Consider the following 19,500-nt stretch of genomic DNA (forward strand, 5'->3'; position numbering starts at 1 on the left):
TGATGTTACTTTTCAAGAATTCATTTCTATCGGGCTAGCATTATCTCGTTGAATGTCTCGCCTCGTAAGTGAAGTGAAGTGAAATGGGGGCCCAAGTCAAGTCCCAGAACGCCAGTTGTAAATCATATCCTTTGTCTCGTTGAGAACGGAGTGTAGCGATTGCACGCAATTGTGAATGGCCGGTCATCACCATAAGGTAGGGTAGGGTAGGTAAGAAGCAAAGCAAATGGGCAGCAGTCCGACCCGACAGCTAGCAGTCCTACAAGGAAGATAAGAGCTGGGCTTGATCCAAGCAGACCAGACCAGACCAGACCAGACCAGACCAGGCCAGACCAGACCAGAACAGACCAGACCAGACCAGAACAGACCAGACCAGACTCGGCTGCTCGAGTGCCCTCTCCGTCTCGAAAATAAGCCGCAGCGTCCAGCGCTTTACCGTCCGTATTTCTGGAATTCCCAGTCCCGGTTATCCAGTGGGCAGACTTGGCGGGTCTTTAGCCATCTTGAGATGCAGTGGAAGTGGAATGCGTGCTGTGATGGGATGGGATTGTTAGAGTTGGTCTATCAAGTGTTGAAGATATGGGAGTACTAGTTTACTCACATTGCAGATACCCCAGGCCACGGTGCACTCTTCCGTTGTTGATGAGCCTTGGTTGGCTTGGCATTCGATACCTGTTGCGCTGCGTTAGTTGTGGGTTGAAAGAGATAGATAGCTCCAGCTCCAGCTCAAGCTGAAGCTGAGGCTGAGGCTGAGAGCGGGTGCACGTACACAAGTCCATAATGTGGTTTCGGCAGATGGCGCAGTTGTCGACGACGATGTCCCAGGCCCAAAGGGCGACGGCGTTCCACTGAGATGATGTTAGCCTCTGCAGCTCCTCTCCTGCTCACGGGGAAGCTAACCTTCTTAACCTCGAACTTCTTCTTATCGCTGTCAGAGCCCTTGGCAACGGCCTTGCCCTTGGAGGAGCTCGCGGCAGAATCCTTCATCTCCACGTCCGCCATGGTATCGGGTCTGTGATTCGGAGGTGTATCGGGTTGGGGTGATGTTCGTGGCGGTTAAGGTTGAGGATGGGAAATGGGGAGAGGTGAAGATTGGGTGGAGGACCCTCGGGGAGAGACAACCCTAGAGTGAAGGTGACAGCGAAAGAACAAACGGCGACTGCCTAATGGGTAACCTTGGAGACAGAGATAGGCAGAGGCAGAGTACAGAGTGAATGTAATGTAATGTTCGTACTTGGAGGTCCCCCACTCACCACTCAGTGCTTATTGCCTGTTTTGCTGGTGGCGGCCTTTCTTAGTCATTCCTCCCCGCCGAAGGACTCCGTCACCTTCCTATGACTCTCTCCTCTCCTCCTCCCTTCCACCTATCCCTCTCACTTCACTTCGCTTCACCTATTTCAACCCTTTACTCTCCCCCCTTCATGTCTCGCCTTTCTTAATTCTCGCCCTTTAGAAGGCATTCTCTTTGTGCGCGTTCGTTTCGCAGATCTCCACTTCGTGCATACCCGCTTGTTTCTCGCCGTTTCCGGTGTTAGAATCTCTAATATTGTCGACAGCTGCTGAGCAGTAAATCTTGGACTGGTTTCCTTGATTTCTTGATCCTTGATCCTTCACTTGCCGCTTTGTCGCTTAAGCGCTGAATTCTGCTTCCCTTTCCTTCTCCTGTTCTATCGGCTGCCTATTTTTTAAGCCACCCGTCGCCATGTCGACCCAATCTCCTCACCCTCCTACGCCCAAGGGCCCTCGCAACGGCAATCCCATTCACCACAATAACAACAACGCCAACCGACGATCTTCCAAGAAAAATACAAACACAAACACAAGTACCACTTCCCATGCTCAGAAGGTTGCCATGTTAAACACTCCGCCCTCATCGCCCCCACGGAATATCAGCCCGGGTGTCGCGACCGATTCGTCCGCCAATATGCACTCCAAGAAGAAGCAGCCGCCACGCTCGGTGAAGAAACTACCCAACGGCAATCGCGCTTCACCTGCGCCTAATGGTGGAAATGGCCATCAACGCCAGGGATCCCAGCCGAGCAATACCCCCGCTAAAGATGCCGCCTACGCTGGCCCAACCTTTCACGCATCCCCCGCCCCGTCGGCTCTGCCGATGCCGAGCTTCTTTTCCAAGTCTAATCCCGAATCTGATCTCCCAACCACCCTTGAGACCGATAGCGAAGAGAACGAGCCAGTCTCGGAGACCACTCCTTCGAAACCCCGCGCTACTCGCCCCCAGCCGCAACAGCAATCGCAACCCCAGACTCAGTCCCAACCTGCGGCCCAACACAAACCTTCGCCTATTGATTTCCTCTTTGAAGCCGCCAAACGAGCACGAAACCCCGACTCAAACCCACTCGCTAGCCCGGAGGCGGCGGCAGCCCGCTTGCGTTCCCCGCAGACTGACTCCAAGGTTCTCCCTGGCAACAACAACAACACCCGTGGCGGCATTTTCGCTTTTGAGATGGGATCACCCGAGCGTTCGCAAATTGGCCCATCATTTGCCCCGTCCTACCAAGACCGAATGAATGCACTGCGCGCATCCAGTTCCCCCTCCCATACGCAGTCACAACCTTCATTGCACACCATGGAAGATCAACGCCGGCTGAAGACTGAGGAGCTGAAACACCTGCTGCTCAACCCGAGACCACAGAAGCCACCTTCGTCGCTCTCTCCTCCGCACGAGAGACAAAGCCCTGGGCCCCGACCCCACACCAGCGCCAATGTTCCTCATTACGCAACACCGATGCGAACTACCTCCGGCCCTCCATCTACCATGTCTCACGGCCCTTCGCAACCCCCACCGATGCCAGGCAACTACTCCTATGGACACCATCTGAATGGCTCGCAGCCACACATCCGCAACACGAACTCGCCGCTACGCCGTGAGCTCCCGCATAACTCAACCGGCTCCTCGCCAGCTCCGTCTGGACATTACTACAATGCGTCGGCCCCGCAGCACGCAAACTACGTTTCGCCTCAGCCGCAGTACACCAATGCCGCATTTCCTATGCCTACCCATTCACCTTCGCCTACCAAGTCCATGGAGACGAAGCAGATCGAGGATGATCTCCGCCGTGTGTTGAAGATCGGTGGTCCTGGGATACCATCCGGTGGGATGCAGAGCCCTTTTGCGGCTTAATTCGATCGATTCGTTCAATTTAAAGGGGAATGCGTTTTTCCCCTCTCCAGGAGCTAGGTCGCAAAGGGAACTCAACGTCCAATTTCGTTTCCCCATGCTCTTTTGCGTGGCAGCTTATGCTTGTGTTATCTATCTACCCCGCTATCTACCGTTCTCTATCTGTGTTTGATCTTCTTATTACATGATTTTCTCTCCTCTCTGCTTCCGCTTTCGCCTTCGCCTTCGCTTTCTATTTCCTTGCACCGTCTTTCTTTCTACCTACCCCTCATTGCCTCTTCACACACCTTAACCATACAATGATCAACGATCAAATTCTCCCGCGGCCCGCCCGCTTTCCTTCCATGTCTCAATATCCTTCACGATCGTCTTCGCGTTTTCGGCCGGTCTCGAGCACGCCCGGACTGGGTCCGGGTTCTGTTTTGTGACTTAGGTCTCACGATGCCCCTCCTACTTCCTATTTCTCCCTTTGTCTTCTCTTTCTCATGAATTGAATCACCCGTTTATTGTTGTTACGTTCTTTATGAGGGTACTTGGTTTGGTGTTTCGCGATACCGGGAGCATTTCACTTCGGTTCGGTACATTGATGCGGTCTCTATCACGCGCTCTGCTGAGCGCTCTGCTGGTTTCAGGTCGTTCTTTTTGCATCGTTTGGAGTCGCTATGGTTCAGTCGGTTCAGTCGGTTCGGTCGGTTCGGTTCGGTTCTGAATCGGATTGGATTGGATTGTATGGAACTGGATTTGATTTGATTTGATTTGATTATTTCCACGCATCTTTTGTGTCTGGGTAGTTGGTTGAGATCGGATCGACTCGGTGATGGCTATGGCTGTGGCTATTCATGTCATCTTCACTGCTGTCGCTGGTTTTCTGTTAAGGCTTCGTTCTTGCTTCTGCTTCTCCTTCTGCTTCTGTTACGCTAGTAGAGTGACCTGGTTACTCGTCCATTCATTCTGTGATTATTTGTTGCGTTCCCCTTCGTCTTCGGTTGAGTCGTGTATAGGGAGGGGAGACGAATGCTTTGCTTCGTTTTCTTTCTATGTGCGCTCTACTGGGATTTTCTCTCCCTATCTCTTTTTCCTACTGGGCTTTGCCCGCAATACACTCTTTCACCTCGCAATAGGTAATACTGTGGCTCTGCTGGTAGTATTTAGCTCACTTGTAAATTCATATATATGTGTCTGTACTAGTAGTAGTGGAATTTGGGAGCTTTTTAGGCGGGACCTTGATCTTCAAGTGCTCAAGTTCCAACCACTCAGGTCACGGTGCCTTGAACTTGAAGTCCTGAGGTTCAAGTTTCCTGGTCTATCTTGAAGGGACGGGGGGGGAACTCAGGAGCAAGATCCATGGATGATACCGTTGGAACTTAAAACCCACCACTAGTTATATTTACTGACTAGGTAGTACTAGGATTATTGTGAGCTACTAGTATGTTGGTATACTCCATATAGTGGTTTATTTTCCGGAAGTTCTGTGACTAGTACTAGTTAGTAGTTCGATACCCTCACTACTCCATAGAATAGTTACTATGTCTAGTACTATGTATGCCAAGTGCCTTGAAGCGAGCCAGCCACACCGTTCGAATTCAAACTTTGTTTAACCGGGCCCTGTGTAATTGGGGTGCACTAGCCACTCCTCGTAGCCACTCAACGGTTGCCGGGCTCGAATGAAATGCGAAATCAGAAGTTGGATGGGGCCCGGAGGTTGGCGGTGCCGATCTTAATTACACTTCGGTCAGGGTCTATACAGAGGAGAGTAGAGGAGAGTACAAGCGAGTATTCTGTCTTCAAGTCAACTCAATAATTAATACTACTAGTAGTAGTACATCTATGAATATAGTACCATATGGGAGCCCTGGAGTGTACCTGGAGAACACAACTACCGCGTGTAACTCCCAGTACGCATGCATGGACTGGAAGTACGTAGCACCACCCCTTAATCTGGTCCGACGCCACTTGCATTCTCCACTTTTGTCCGCCTGGCCGTGGGCTGGCCCTGCTAATTTTATCTCTTCAATCGGAGAAATCAATGGAACTTGAATGGAAACTGGGAACTTGGTGGATTACAGATTGCTCCTTCAAGTTCAAGTTTCTCCTGGGATTTCCCGGTAGAAACGAGTCAAGCTTTTGTCCCTGTTTCGATTTGCCAGGGTGCTCAAGGTGGTTGTTGTCCCCTCTGCTTCCTCTGAGTCTCTCAATGCTAACTCCCCGGAGATCCGATCCTCGTCGATCTTGTCTCGGTCTTGATGAAGTTTAATTCGGCAGAGCAGGTTGGACGCCACGGGCTGGTGGCTGGTGGCTGAGGTCTGCGGTCTGAGGTCATGACAGGCTGTCTTTGGAGGGAAGATTGAGTGGCTGCTGGCTGGCTGCTCTCTGGCTGCATTGGGATGTTGTGTAAACAGGTACCATGCGATGCGTCGAGTATGGCTGGCTGGCCCCGGAATTCCCCCACCACAATTCCAGAATAAAGAAAGTACAGTACTCTGTAAGTCTGTTCTGCAAGTCTGTGAATTGTAGATTGTAGAGTAGACACTGGTATGCATATCGTCATGATCTGCATGCCCAAGCTGGATGCGGCCAGGGGGGGATGTAGTCCCCAAATCACGGGGAAGTCTCCCAGTAGTGTAGTCTCCCATAGTTAACACTGCGACTGCAAAAATATGCTCGGGCTCCTTCCTTTTGCTCTCCACTCCTCCTCAACCTCTACATCTCTCTATCTCGACTACTTCGACTTCACCACATCCTTTACTTTGACTCTACTCCCTACTCTTTCACTTCGTCCTGTCATGCTCCCTGCTCCCGCTGTTTAATTCTTTCTTCAGACACCATGGCGAATGCGTATGTCTTCCCGTCCCCGTCCCTGTCCCTATCCCCCTCCGGCCACCACCACCACCACCACCCATCTCCATGATTCACTCGCCTCCTGCTCTTCGTCTAACATGTCTCCCAGTTTCGGTACGGCATGGCGCTCCTTTTGGCATACCATGACCTCCTATGACCGTCATGCCTCCCACGATTCCCCCTACCGCACCGGCCGACACGTCCCCCTCAGTCAAAGTCGCCATGAACCTCTCACATCCATTGCTACCAGCGCGCTCGAGTCTCGTCCCGACCTGTCGAGCCCTTACGATGATGATTCCTCCAAGGGAATCACAACCGTCCAAGCCAACGAATTAGACGGTTCCCCGACCGACGGAGGGTCTCCAGCCCGCCCTTACTCTCCCGGCATGAGGTCATTCACATCGCAACAACGGAAATCAAACGACCAGGATGGCCCCGGCGAGATTCAAATGCAGAGTTTCCACGACGGTGCCCCTCCGCCTCCGCCCGTCGCTCACTCCTGGAGAAAGATTGAGCGCTGGCTCGAGCACAATTATGAAGAATTGCTGGATCAGCTTGGCGAGGGATGCACCCAGAACGACATTAACGAATTAGAACACGAGCTTGACTGCTCTCTACCATTGGAAGTGCGTGAGTCTCTCATGATTCACGACGGTCAAGAGCGCCCCGGTCTGCCCACGGGTCTCCTGTTCAGCTGCATGCTTCTGGATTGCGAGGAGATCGTGCAAGAGCGCACCAACTGGAAGACCGTCAACGAGGAATATCTCAGCTCAGCCCAGGTCCACAATGCCCCCATCTCCAGCTCCGCCGCCGGTCCCTCTTCCTCCGCAGCTCAACAGCCGCCGACAATGTGGCGAAACGACCTCCTCGATCGCCAAGACTCACAACCCCCGGGCGCCGTGCAAAAGGCCTACGCCCACCCTGCCTGGATCCCCCTGGCCCGCGACTGGGGCGGCAACCACCTCGCCATCGACCTGGCGCCCGGACCCGCCGGAAAATGGGGCCAGGTCATCATTTTCGGTCGCGACTACGACTGTAAATATGTGGTCGCCCGATCCTGGGCTGCCTTCCTGGCCGTTTTCGCCGACGATCTCTGCAGCGGGAAGACAATGGTGGACGAGGAGACCAACGAGCTGAAATTGAAGGAATTCAAATCACAGAACGTCGAACCCCCATACCTGGAGATCTTGCGCTGGAGGACCGATCAGAAGTACGGCCGTCGCCAAACACGTCGACGTGGTGGTCCCAACGGTCTCGGCGTAAATGCGTCAGGCAAGGGCTCAGCTTCCAAGGATTCACCCTACGGTAGCCCGACGCGCGCTGAAGAGCGTGGTCGTTCGCCGCACCGTTTCCCGAACCGTGGCCCTGCGCAAAGTCCTAAGACCCCATTCGGCGTGTCGAGCCCGTTAGCCCGTGTTACGGAGACGGAGGAATCCTCTAGCCCCATCGCTACGTCCGGCCCGACGATCTCGGAGGATCCAAAGGAAAATGGTAAAGAGAAGCAAACACAGCAGCAAACAGAGGATCTGATGGAGGTGGCTACCCCACAAATTTCTAATAAGGAGAATGAGGGATTCCCCGTCCCTGGCAAGGCCGCTGAGTCGAGCGCCAAGTCAGAGGCAGAGAAGGCGGAGAAGGAGGGCGAGGATGAGGCTGGTTCATCGAATGTTGCTGATTCGGAGGTCCTGGGGGAAATGAAGAATGTGGCCATTTAAAGAAACGATCTGAAAAGAAAAGAAAGAAAACGTTCTCTTCTCTGCCACTTTTCTTCAACCCCCTCCTCCTCAGCTCTTCATCTTGAGATATCATGCACACTCAGAACTGCGCTCCTCTTTTCTCTCTCTTCCTCTTCTCTCCACCTTTCTCATATTCTATTCACCCCCCCCTAGGACACTTAAGGCGTCAATGACGATTTGGATCTATGTGACACTGTTCTTTCTTTCTGCCTCTGCTTTCCTCTTCATCCCATTCCGTTCTCGTGTATAGAATTCTTTTCCATTTTCTGCTTTTGCTCTGGTCCTACTCCTCCTCGGCCTCTTGTCCTGGTTTTGTGTGGCTTGCATTGGCATTGTTGTAACTCTAGGGAGCTCTTGTCTTTTTTTTAACTCTTGTTGTCTTTTTGCAAGTTTTTTGTGCTGGCTGGTTTTGCTCACGGTCTACCTCTGTCTTCGTCTCTGTCTCGTCTTGTCTGGTCTCCGTTCCACACATTATCTGCCTGTAATTCTATCATGATGCAGTTTTAGTTCAAGGTCTTCTTTTTGGATCGACTCAATTCATTCTGATTTGGTGTGTTTTGTTTCTATTTAGTTTTGGTTCATTTTTATTTTCTTGGTATTATAGATCTATTGGAAGGTTGCCTGGGGGTTGAGGTTGGGGTTCAAGTTGTCGATAGGGTCTTTAAGTATTAGGGCTTGCATACTGCCCCTGCGGTGCTCTCAGGCTTATATAGTTGCCGTCTTTGAAGACTTGACGTATCTTCCAGCCTTGAGGGCTTCAAGTTGTAGATTCGAAGCCCTGAACCCGAAGTCTTATGGCACACTAGATTATGCTTGTCGATTGTTTGGCTAGGGTCTGTCCACTGTGTTGTAAATGAGCTGGTAACAGCTTTGAAAGATTCAAAGATTGATAGAGCTAGTATGTGAGATCTGCGGGTTTCGAATAGTACTAATAACATGTTTTGTACTAAGCGAGCCACGCGACCAAGCAAACCGCGCAGCGTCAAACACCATAGTGAAGGAGTTCCAAAGACGAACAGTATGGTCAAAAAAAGCAGAGGCAAGAATTTGGCTATGCGGCATGAAAGCCAAACTGTCTACCTAGCCCCATCAGGTCATCGCAACGAAAACACAAACAACCTTCTAACCCACCGCAAGATGGCCCCTGTGGGTATCTTACACATTGCCCGTGACAAGAAGAGGAAGGAGGATCACAACGTGTATTTGGTATACAAGTACACTTCCTATTTTATATCAACTTTCAAATAGTTCTGCAATTCCAAGACGATTAAGAAACAGACTAACGCTGTAGTTTGTCCAACGATGAGTCCAAGTAAACTAGGAGATCCACTACCGCTGTCGCAGAAACCAGATTGGTCACCTAGACTTCGACACTAGTGAATCGGCATATTAGTATTAACCATGGAAGGCCATAGCGGTTCCTACTGTGGGAAAGTGCCGTCTTGACCACTCCATGTATCGATTGTGAAGTTTGATAGAAAGACCGCTAGCATTTCATGACTTAGGCTGGAGCAGGCCTTTGATACCATATAATCGTGTTTGCGCAGCTTGTCATTCGCAATTTCCACGTAACCTCTCTCATATTTGTGTCTTCTAAAGTGTAGTCAATGCTAAATATAAGCCGAAGGGAACAAAAGCTCAAACACGACTCACATATCATTATACTAGCCACTTGCTAGTAAATCTGTTTCGTTTGGAATGACGAGATCTGATAAAAACTATGGCACACCTTAGCTCTAATAATTTCATATATTTACGGCTAGTGATATCTTCGTAGAGTGCTGGATGCGAGGACAATATGGGGAGGCAACTGCCAGGCCCTTTGAAGGAAATCACGAAAAGATCTAATATCAAGTTACATACATTTTTAATTAGCGATGCGGGAAATCCGAGTCACAATAGCCGAACTTCCCCGGTCGTACCTTCCATCTTTATAGTGGTCATTCAAGATGATGCACGGTCGTTCTTAAGAGAAAATGCCTCCAGCATCCCTGCTTCCTCTACAACTTCCCCTCTACATCAACACTAAGTATCCGCCATGGCTTTATTCTGCGCGTGAACATCGATCTATGGACTTAGCCAAGTTGAGACCATGACTCTCATTGGCCATCTTTACTCATGCAGAGTAGAGAACTCGACTCAACAATTCGTGGCGAAACGACCAACCCTTCGAGGGCTACCTAGAGACCCTCAGTTCATCGAATAGCCGAATATTCGAGCCAGCCTGAAACCATATGCGGAGACAGAATTCACAGAGTCTACTCTCAATGGTCGAAATTTGATCCACTTCGGTGCGCCAACCCAGCCCATGGATATCATCTCGGATTGACGCTTTGGAAATGGTGGCATTTCCCGAATCAGGAAAGCCCCATACAGGGTTAACCGGCATGAACAACCCGGATACTGGAGAGTTCGCGCTCGAAGTCAACATCGTGGGACCTTTGAAATGCATCTGCATGGAAAGAACTGTTGCGGACAATCTACAACTCGGTCGATTCCTACCCACCAATCCAATGCCTCAAATCGCAAGCCATGACTCGTTAAGTGGCGCCGGCAGATGTACAACGAGTTGAACGCAAGCAGAAATATTCATTTGGAAGTTGGTTACTACCTAACCCGGAACATTCTCAGCGAGGAGATTTGCAAATTCCGTGAAGCTTGATCCAATCCATCCAGAAAGCTGAAGTTCATCGGACGAAATGTCCATTTTTTGAAGAATCCGCCGCCGGGTCGGAGAATGCCGCAACAGTCCCGGTGATGGTAGACGTAACCAGCCGTAAAGGCTGGAAGATTACAAGAGACTCGATCGCCGAAATTCCGACGGGCTTTTCTCTACCTATGGTTGCAGTTGAGATTGTCAAGCACAGAATCAATTTGCTCCAACGAGAAATTAGAGGCAGCAATCTGCTGGCATACGCCAGCATCGGTGAGATCTCGTGTCTCAAGCGGATCAGCTCAACTCACTCCGTGAAGGACGTAAGGTCGGCCAAAAGAACCTCCAAAGTGCTGTTATCCAACCAAGATACTTGTCGGCAACACAACATCTGGACATCACGAGCCGCGAACCACTCAACGAACTACCAAAGAACGAGAAGATTGTGCTTGATATCGGACACAGAAAACCCCAAGTTTTCTCAATCTATTATCTGCTTGGTGAGTGGGGTTTACACATGAAGCAACTCTACCAGTTACTAATATCCTCTAAAATGGATACGCGACGAGGTTCGAAAGGGTGGTTTGTTGGGTCTGCTCTTAACTTGGTCAGCTCCACTGGCATCATCTAAATCGCGCACTTCTACCTGGACTCAACCATGGAGGGAAAAATATGAAGCTTGACCAGGACCAGGTTCTTACACAAGGAACTTACAATGGGTACTTGAAGAAACCCACCCAACGATCTGGATTCCAAATCATAGAGCCATCAAGCTTTGATGATGTGAGACGAGGCAGTTGCCGGGACTTGTGGATGCTTCCACAAGAATCGATTCCACTGGTTCCACGGGAGTTTATTGGTATAATGGCCAATCATTCTCAAAGTTCATTCGAGCATGGTGTTAGAGATGATTAAATTGGTGATATACTTGTGGACACATGGATTCCTCGAGTCAGGGCCAATCGACATGATGCAAATGAGCCACATTTCAATTCTAGCCCGCCTATACCGATTGGCATCTACGACCCGGGTCTCGATACACTAAGACGAAGACTTGAAGCATCCGAGAACTTGGTCACAAGCCCGCGTCTTCTACAGCAACACCCCCCCCTGGGCCTTGGGCCTCAGTTCCAGCATGTATTAAAGGTGTATGCTGGCGATAGACCAATCCATTACTTCCCCGGTGATCATCGGCTAATCGGACGCGATCATTACCGTTGTGTTGTTACTGTCTAGATGAGTCAAAATGAAAGGATAAGGCGTGGCCGTCTACGAGGTGTTAAACGTTTCAGCCCCGTTGGGGTGGTTTCTTTTCTTCTGGCTGTCAGCATGTACTGTTATTGTTGTACATCAAATTATCCGGTTATGCGATCTCTGGCTTTCCCGGGTTCCCGTCGCCGTCGCACAGAATATCGAGACTATCATGTCTATCATGATATGTTGTTTCCCGTAGGATGCCTTGGCCTACTGTCCTCTTGCCGTGGTGGTTGAGTCTGTCCATTTTCATCTCATCATAAAATACACACTGTGGTATCATAAAGAAGTCCTCCCCAATCCTACTAGTAGGTTTCAATCACTAGCCATGCATACCCTTGTCTATTTACCCTCTCACGAGCCATTTTGACCGTTAGCCCATCATATCCCATGGTATATAATTTTCATGTACATATCAGGCAGATCCACCGCCCATTCCAATAGTCCCTTATTCCCAATCATCATCGTCGTCATCCCCACGAATCATCCCACTGCGAATAGTCTTGTTCTTCTTGACTCTCGGGCCCCTCCTAACCTTCTCCTCTTCACTCCCACTCTCCTCATCCTCATCATTATCATCATCCGAGAACTTCGCCTGAAGAAGAACATCCTTGCCCAACAAGCGTTTCTCCAGAACCTTCACGCTAAAAGATTCCCCAGCATCATTCCCCCGAGCACCAAGGCCCTCAAAGCCAACAACACGCGTAACACCAACCCCATCCTTAAACCCAATCACACAAGGCAACACGCGAATTCCCAATTTCTCCGACAAAAAGGGCGTGCTTCGCACATCAACTCGCGCAAAGGAAACCTCATAGTGTCGCGCCGCAAGCTCTGATAACCGCGCATCCATCACCATGCAGCGGGCGAAGTCGTCGTGGGCAAAGTGTACGATACACCGCGTGCTGCGCGTTGTGAAGTCCAGTACGGCTTGGTCGCCTGAGATGGAGGGGTAGGTGGTTGTGGTGTTGGCGGTTGCGGCGTTCTTGGCGTCGCGGTTTGTCTTTTTCGAAGCGTATTCGGCGTTCAGTTGTTGGATGCGGTGGTCGCGGTAGCCTGTGTCTTCTTCGTTTTCCAGTGCGGCGAAGAGGGCTTCGTCGTCGGATTCGGTTGTAGCGTGGGCGGACATTTTGAGTGTGCCCTTGGAGGAGGTGTGTGAGGGATTTGTGGATATAGGTGGGTGTCGATTACTCAATTGGAGTCATTGAGGGTGGGGGGGACTCCTTGAATTGAGTAGTGGTGAAAGTGGGTGGTGGTGGTGGTGGTAGTTGTGATGGTGGGATATGGTCTGCGGTGCGGCGTATACTCGGGTTCGGGTCACCGTTTATCAGGGGGTGATCTCCCGTTTGGACAATTATACAATTATTCGGCAATTGATGTGGGGTGAAAGTACTAGGTAATTGGATAATTCTGAGTATTTTCAGCGCTTGTACTGTCTATAATCTATTTACCATAATAGTTATACTAGTAGTACTCAAGTGTAGTTGAGAAATTAAAATAAGAATGTAATTACCCTCCTGTATAGGGCTGACTCAGCCCCCTATCTGCTGACATAATCTCCAAAAGTTCCTCTCGCGGCGTTTCTCTTGCGCGTCGTGTACTTCGATACTTCCAGCCTGTCCAGTTTATTCCAACTTTCCACTGTCTCTCGCTTTGTCTGCGCACGTCGACGTCTTCTCTCGACCCTCGACTCTCGACTATTGACTTTCGGTCTTCGACTTCTCATCACTCCCTTCCCGTTCACACGCCAATCCGAACCCTCCGCCATGGCTGACGATAAGAAGACCGACGACTACACTGTCGAGATGGACAAACTTGACAAGGGCAACAAGGAGTTCGAGGCGGCGCCGTCGCCTCTGCCCCGTGCTGCCCCTCCCAATCCGGTCGCAGGCCACCCTGCCCTGCCTGTTCTGGCCTACTGTGGTGCCTCCATTCTGATGACCGTGATGAACAAGTATGTCTTGTCGGGTCTGGACTTCAACCTCAACTTCCTTCTGCTCATGGTTCAGGTACGTTTGCTGTCAAAGAAGGCCCGTGTCGGTGATTGCCCAATACTAATATGTCCAGTCGCTTGTCTGCATTACTGCCATCCAAACATGCAAGTCCATGGGTCTCATCACCTACCGTGACTTCAACACCGATGAGGCGAAGAAGTGTAAGTCCCTCTGATTCATCAACGGTTGTCGCTTGTACCTAACGTATAATTATCTTGTTAGGGTTCCCCATCACCCTTCTTTTGATCGGCATGATCTACACCGGCTCCAAGGCCCTCCAGTTCCTCTCCATCCCCGTCTACACCATCTTCAAGAACCTGACCATCATCCTGATCGCTTACGGCGAGGTCCTCTGGTTCGGTGGTTCGGTTACTGCCTTGACTCTCTTCTCCTTCGGCCTGATGGTGTTCAGTTCCCTCATTGCCGCCTGGGCTGATATCAAGCACGCCGTTGAGAGCAACGGCGACACCTCCAGCGCGGTCTCCACCCTTAATGCCGGTTATCTGTGGATGCTGATCAACTGCCTGTGCACCTCGTCCTATGTTCTGGGCATGCGCAAGCGCATTAAGCTTACCAACTTCAAGGACTTTGACAGTATGTCCCCTACTTGTTCCTTTGGTTTTTTTTTTTTTCGCCCCCAACCCACTAACCCTTCACAGCCATGTTCTACAACAACTTTCTGTCTATCCCCGTCCTGCTCGTCGCCACCCTCCTCCTCGAAGACTGGTCTTCTGCCAACCTGGCCCGCAATTTCCCCGAGGCCAACCGTAACGGCATTATGGTCGCCATGATCCTGTCCGGTGCCTCTACTGTCTTCATCTCCTACGCCTCCGCCTGGTGCGTGCGCGTTACCTCGTCCACCACCTACTCCATGGTCGGCGCTCTGAACAAGCTCCCTATTGCTCTGTCTGGTCTCATCTTCTTCGACGCCCCTTGCACTTTCCCCAGTGTCTCCGCCATCTGCGTCGGCTTTGTTTCCGGTATCGTCTATGCCGTGGCCAAGATCAAGCAGAACGCCAAGCCCAAGATCGGTATCCTCCCCACCTCCAACCCTCTGGTCAGCGCCAGTAGCCAGAGCATGCGCGACTCCCTGCGCTCCTAAATACTCCACCTTGATCTCAATTATTAAAAAAACGGGAAAGAAACTCGGCTTTAACCAACCTCCCCCTCCAATCCCACCCCACCCCCCTTCCAATCTGGTTTTACCCATTGGAAAGGCAGGGAAAACCAATCCCCTTCATCTGTCATGATGCGACGCGGGGGAGCATTTATTGCATTTGTATGACTCACGTTTCATTGCAGCCCGTCGATGCACTCTACAATTCGATACTGTATCCTTTTTTTGTTGTCTCTTTCTCTTTCCGGTGTTGGTGGCTTCTACATTCTTGTCTTCCTTCATCTGGGGAAAGGGCTTTCCATCTTGGTTTGCAGTATGATATAGTAATTTTTCTGCCTCTGTTCTTTTTTTCTTTCTCGTCCCCCCCCCTCTTCATGCGGGCATAGCCTGGTTTCCCCCCCCTCTCATGTTCGATGTATATAGGTCTGCTTGGAGTAAAGCAATAGAGTGTGCTTTTGAGATATGTCTTTACTGTCTTTTATTCATAGGCATTTAATATAGGGTTTTGTGTTTCAAGTTTTCCTTGTGCTGGCCAGCTGGGTAGTTGAATGGAAATAAATTCACTGGATCCTCCTATGAAAATCCTCGCAAATTTCACTTCCCCTTTTACTATCTATTACTAACTTTTTTATGTTGTCAATTATGTTCCTTTGGATGTATTCAGCATCTAGATATAATTTCTAAGTGTATTCTTGGTGGTTTCCGCTTGCGGAACCGATTGGACCGGATTTGTCTCCGCTGGGGCTGATCTATCAATGCTGATATTCGCAGTCAAATCATTCAACAACGAATTCTCCTTTTATTCATGACCTCGGGAGTTTTCTCGAAATATTCTACCGAATAAATCCCGTTATAATTACCCAAATATTTAAACCTGTATACCAATTCCGTAGTGTTTCACTTTGCCAGCCAATTGTAGCTATCGATAGACAACTCGAACTCTTCCCGTTCGGAACTTTGATTGGCCGACATTATTTTCAACCTGAACCTCAACTTTCACAATACTCAGCCTAACACCCACCAACAACCCAATCTATACATCAAATACGCTATACCACATATAAAACTACAACCACTGCCAATAAAAATATCGCCATGCCCCGCAAGAAGCAGAAGGGCCCTTCTCCCCGGGCTAATCGTCCTGGTGGCCCTAAACAGGGTCAAGCTCAGGGCCAGGGTGCTGGACAAGGAAAAGGGAAAGGCGCGCCCACCTCTGCTCAGCAGAAAGGTGGAAAACAGAATTCTGTTCAAGGCACTGGGACTGGAAGTGGAAGTGGAAGTGGACCGCAGAAGCTGCAGGCCTTGCAGCAGAATCAAAGGCCCATCGTGCCGTTTTTAAGGGGAGATCGGATTTTGTTGGTTGGAGAGGGTACGTGATTCCTTTTCTTTTCGTTGGTTTCTCTTTGGAATTGGCAATTTCTTTTCTTTTCTTTTTGCCTTCATGAACTTGCTTGGTTGGGTTGGATTATCTCAATTTTTCCATTGGATACCGAGTAAATGTGATGAACAGATCGAATTCTTGCCTTTTGTATTTTATTAGAAATGGCACCCACCCACCTTGGCAAGGTGACAGGGAAACGGTCACTCAAAAAAGGAAGCTCATACTAAACATCAACTACAGGTGATTTCTCATTCGCCCGATCCCTGGCAAAGCAATACAAATGCCGCAAACTCTGCGCGACATGCTACGATTCCAAAGAAACACTCTACACCAAATACCCACAAGCGGATTCGCATATCCAAGAAATCCTCTCATCATCCAAATCCACGTCCACCACTGAACCAGAGGACAAAGAGAAGCAAGGAGGAGAAGGGGGAGACTCAGCGCATCAACGCTCCTCCAAATCCGGACCAAAGGTTCTCTTCTCCATAGATGCCCGCAAACTAGGCACCCAAGGCGGCGGAGGCAAAGAGATAAAAACAGGTTTCTCACGCCGCGAGCGCAAAACCCCCGCCTGGAAACTCCACCAACAGCAACATCAGCAGCAACAAAAGGAAGAGCAGCAGGAAGCCGCACGACAGGATGCTCAGAATGGCGGTCAAGCATATGCCGCCAGGATGAAGATGCAACCGACTACTCCGACGCCGGTAGCTAACAGCGGACCTTGGGATGTGATTTGCTTCAATTTCCCGCATGTGGGTGGTCTGTCGACAGATGTTAATCGGCAAGTTAGAGCGAATCAGGAACTTCTTGTTTCGTTCTTTAAGGCTTGTGTTCCTCTTCTTTCGACGGCGCCGGAACCGGCTGGTTCGGATGATGAGTGGGAATCTGGCGATGAGGAGGATGATGAGGAGGAGTTTTCTGATGACGATGATGACGATGCTGGCGAGGGTGAAGGTGCAGGTGCAGGTGCAGGTGAAGATGTCCAGACTACCGGCAAAGCAACCCGGACAGGACCGGGTCAAATTCTCGTTTCGCTTTTTGAAGCGGAGCCGTATACGCTTTGGAATATTAAGGATCTGGCGCGGCATGCGGGATTGCAGGTTGTTACTAGTTTCCGGTTTCCTTGGTCTTCGTATGAGGGGTACTCGCATGCGCGGACTTTGGGGGAGGTTGAGGGGAAGGATGGTCAGCGGGGTGGATGGCGTGGGGAGGATCGGAATGCGAGGATGTATGTTTTCGAAGTGAGGAAGGAGGTTCCCAAGGGCGTGAAGAAGAAGGAGACTAAGGGCGGAAAGACGAAGAGGGCGAGAGATGACTCGAGTGATAGCGAGTAATTGGGTCGAAAACCTAGCGCTGGAGTGGATTTATCTTCTGCATATTTTATCAGTGGTTTTGATTGAAGCAGCTAGCAGATACCAGGAATAAGTAGTAGTATTGATATTCAAATATTCGGATCCCGCCCGAATGAGTTTCATTGAGTTTGCGTTCATTATACCCATATCCCTTCACAATATATACACTTTCTTCATGTCGCTCTCTGGGAAAACCTCACCCGTTGTTGGATCCTTCACTTTCCCATCCTCGACAGAGCCTACCTGTTTGCTGATATCCAGCAAACGAGACTTGCTGTACACTCGACCGTTGGGCAGCACGATCGAGTCACCTTCAACGTAACTCTTGGAATGATGCGCGTATGGCATCTTACGTGCTAGGTCGTTCAACTCTGTCGAGCATATTGGACAAACGGAGGTAGCTGTGGATGCTGAGTTGGAGCTCGAGGAGGTGTAGGCAGAGTGGCAAAGTGGTGTCTTCAACGCAGACAGTCCGGCGGACAAAGCAATATGCAACAATGGCTGCGATGGCAAGGAAAGCAGCTCATGGTGAGTCTTTATGAAGAGGTCTGACAGAAACTTCCAACGGTCTGTTGAAAATAGGGTCTGCTAAACGTTAGTCCTTGTATGCTCCCAATTCTTCGGGACAAATAACCGACCTTATATGGCTCCGCTCGAGTATCCGGGGTAATCACAAGCATTCCTGCTGCTCGCATAATTTCTTTATTCTGTGTGTCTTGGTTTGTGACCAAATATCTTTTTGCATGAGCAATGGCCTCGATTTTCTTTGTTTGATCGCGCGACCGGACCAGCTCGATGTACTGCTGCAAGCGCAGTTCGAATTCCAGATTATGCTGCATCAAACGAATCAGTATGCCCGTCCAAGATCTATAAGTGAGGTGGTTTTCCATACCTGGCTTTTCTTCAGCGCGGCTTTGTTCTCACCGCACCACTGGAGCGCCTCTTTGGTCTCTCCTTGGCGTAGACACTCGACAATCCGCTGGCACTGTGTAAAAACACCCAAATCGACCAGATCTTCAATATCCCGCTCTTGCGCTAGTTGCTTCGCACTCTCCGAATATCCCGACCGCAGCATATGATCCACCAGTAACCGATCCAGTCTTACCCGAGACCACTGATCATATTTAACATCCGCCAAGCTCGGAATCTTATGCAGGGCCTCTAGATGCTGGATACGTTTGCGTGACTGATTCTGTATCCTCTTTTCTTCTTCCTGTAAGCTCTGCATTTTCCGTTTCAGGCCCTGCATGCGAGAGAGCATCGCATCGAGGGCGGCAAGCGTCTGGTCAGGCGTTTGGGTGTTGGATAGGGAGGCGTTGGCCGCTTCTTTAAGAGCTGGGATGACATATTCTTTCTCTCGTTCGACGGATCTTTGAACGGACTTGAAGTTTCTTCGTGCTAAGTCGTTGGGGAGGCGGAGGAGTGGTTGGTCCTGTTCAGACAGTGTAGTTAGCTTCCGATTCCGATTTCGGCGCTCTTTGCGATATGCTGCCACCCACCAAGATGATATGGCTCTCTGGGTTGAGCTTGATCGAAGTTAGCTCTGCTGCCATGCTGGTTATGAGCGAGACTGCTGCTGTATCTGCCTTGTGTGGTGTTCTTTTCAAGTGAGGAGAAGATGCGGTGATGACGGAGGGGAATGCGGAGAGTGGAGACCGGAGCACGGAGCACGTCTCGGGTCACGAGATCGTCATGCAATCAGCAGCTAATGAGGTGATGGAAATGCAGAACGCTTTGGAAAATAATGACTGTTCACTAAGAAACATTATAACAGTAGATTGAGTATTTTGGAATTTATTTCGTTGGCTTCTGCCAGTTTCCAGGTGGTTTATGGAAATAGCGGAGATAACTACCTATTGTAATGGGGAGAATAGGCTAGTACAGGGTATAAAATAGCAGCATGACTATGGACCTACATAATATAAAAACACACTGCTTGCCGAAGCAGATAATCAGACATCTCCTTCTCTTCTTATATCCCTATGTCTTCTCTCTATACTCCTACTATCCACCATTAGCCTAGACCTAGTTCA

At 50.0% G+C, this 19,500-nt stretch overlaps 7 protein-coding genes across 7 annotated transcripts; 4 read left to right on the top strand and 3 right to left on the bottom strand.

The window, feature by feature from the left end:
- Positions 1-432: 432 nt before the first annotated feature.
- Positions 433-1,002, bottom strand: N7481_006629 (SCF ubiquitin ligase complex subunit HRT1; the record flags this gene model as incomplete). The annotated part of the gene is made up of 4 exons (XM_057265848.1): positions 433-531; positions 602-672; positions 770-848; positions 901-1,002. 4 exons carry the CDS (start codon positions 1,000-1,002, stop codon positions 433-435), a joined length of 351 nt encoding a protein of 116 aa, XP_057123568.1.
- A 700-nt stretch (positions 1,003-1,702) lies between these two features.
- On the top strand, positions 1,703-3,142 carry N7481_006630 (uncharacterized protein; the record flags this gene model as incomplete). Its single annotated transcript, XM_057265849.1, has 1 exon — positions 1,703-3,142. The coding sequence occupies one exon, from the start codon at positions 1,703-1,705 to the stop codon at positions 3,140-3,142; it is 1,440 nt and encodes a 479-aa protein (XP_057123569.1).
- A 2,821-nt stretch (positions 3,143-5,963) lies between these two features.
- Positions 5,964-7,692, top strand: N7481_006631 (SMI1/KNR4 family protein; the record flags this gene model as incomplete). Its single annotated transcript, XM_057265850.1, has 2 exons — positions 5,964-5,974; positions 6,087-7,692. The coding sequence occupies 2 exons, from the start codon at positions 5,964-5,966 to the stop codon at positions 7,690-7,692; spliced, it is 1,617 nt and encodes a 538-aa protein (XP_057123570.1).
- A 4,376-nt stretch (positions 7,693-12,068) lies between these two features.
- On the bottom strand, positions 12,069-12,749 carry N7481_006632 (thioredoxin domain-containing protein; the record flags this gene model as incomplete). Its single annotated transcript, XM_057265851.1, has 1 exon — positions 12,069-12,749. The coding sequence occupies one exon, from the start codon at positions 12,747-12,749 to the stop codon at positions 12,069-12,071; it is 681 nt and encodes a 226-aa protein (XP_057123571.1).
- Positions 12,750-13,386: 637 nt separating this feature from the next.
- Positions 13,387-14,716, top strand: gmtA (GDP-mannose transporter; the record flags this gene model as incomplete). Its single annotated transcript, XM_057265852.1, has 4 exons — positions 13,387-13,629; positions 13,688-13,775; positions 13,837-14,208; positions 14,274-14,716. The coding sequence occupies 4 exons, from the start codon at positions 13,387-13,389 to the stop codon at positions 14,714-14,716; spliced, it is 1,146 nt and encodes a 381-aa protein (XP_057123572.1).
- A 1,110-nt stretch (positions 14,717-15,826) lies between these two features.
- N7481_006634 (25S rRNA (uracil2634-N3)-methyltransferase) lies at positions 15,827-17,449 on the top strand (the record flags this gene model as incomplete). Its single annotated transcript, XM_057265853.1, has 2 exons — positions 15,827-16,100; positions 16,353-17,449. 2 exons carry the CDS (start codon positions 15,827-15,829, stop codon positions 17,447-17,449), a joined length of 1,371 nt encoding a protein of 456 aa, XP_057123573.1.
- Positions 17,450-17,620: 171 nt separating this feature from the next.
- Positions 17,621-19,020, bottom strand: N7481_006635 (FYV10 family protein; the record flags this gene model as incomplete). Its single annotated transcript, XM_057265854.1, has 4 exons — positions 17,621-18,052; positions 18,106-18,300; positions 18,360-18,899; positions 18,967-19,020. The coding sequence occupies 4 exons, from the start codon at positions 19,018-19,020 to the stop codon at positions 17,621-17,623; spliced, it is 1,221 nt and encodes a 406-aa protein (XP_057123574.1).
- Positions 19,021-19,500: the final 480 nt, after the last annotated feature.

Source organism: Penicillium waksmanii (genome assembly GCF_028829765.1).
Source record: "Penicillium waksmanii strain IBT 27052 chromosome Unknown utg000005l:1.0-5232799.0:1.0-5237142.0, whole genome shotgun sequence".
In the NCBI taxonomy this organism is placed as follows: Eukaryota; Fungi; Ascomycota; class Eurotiomycetes; order Eurotiales; family Aspergillaceae; genus Penicillium; species Penicillium waksmanii.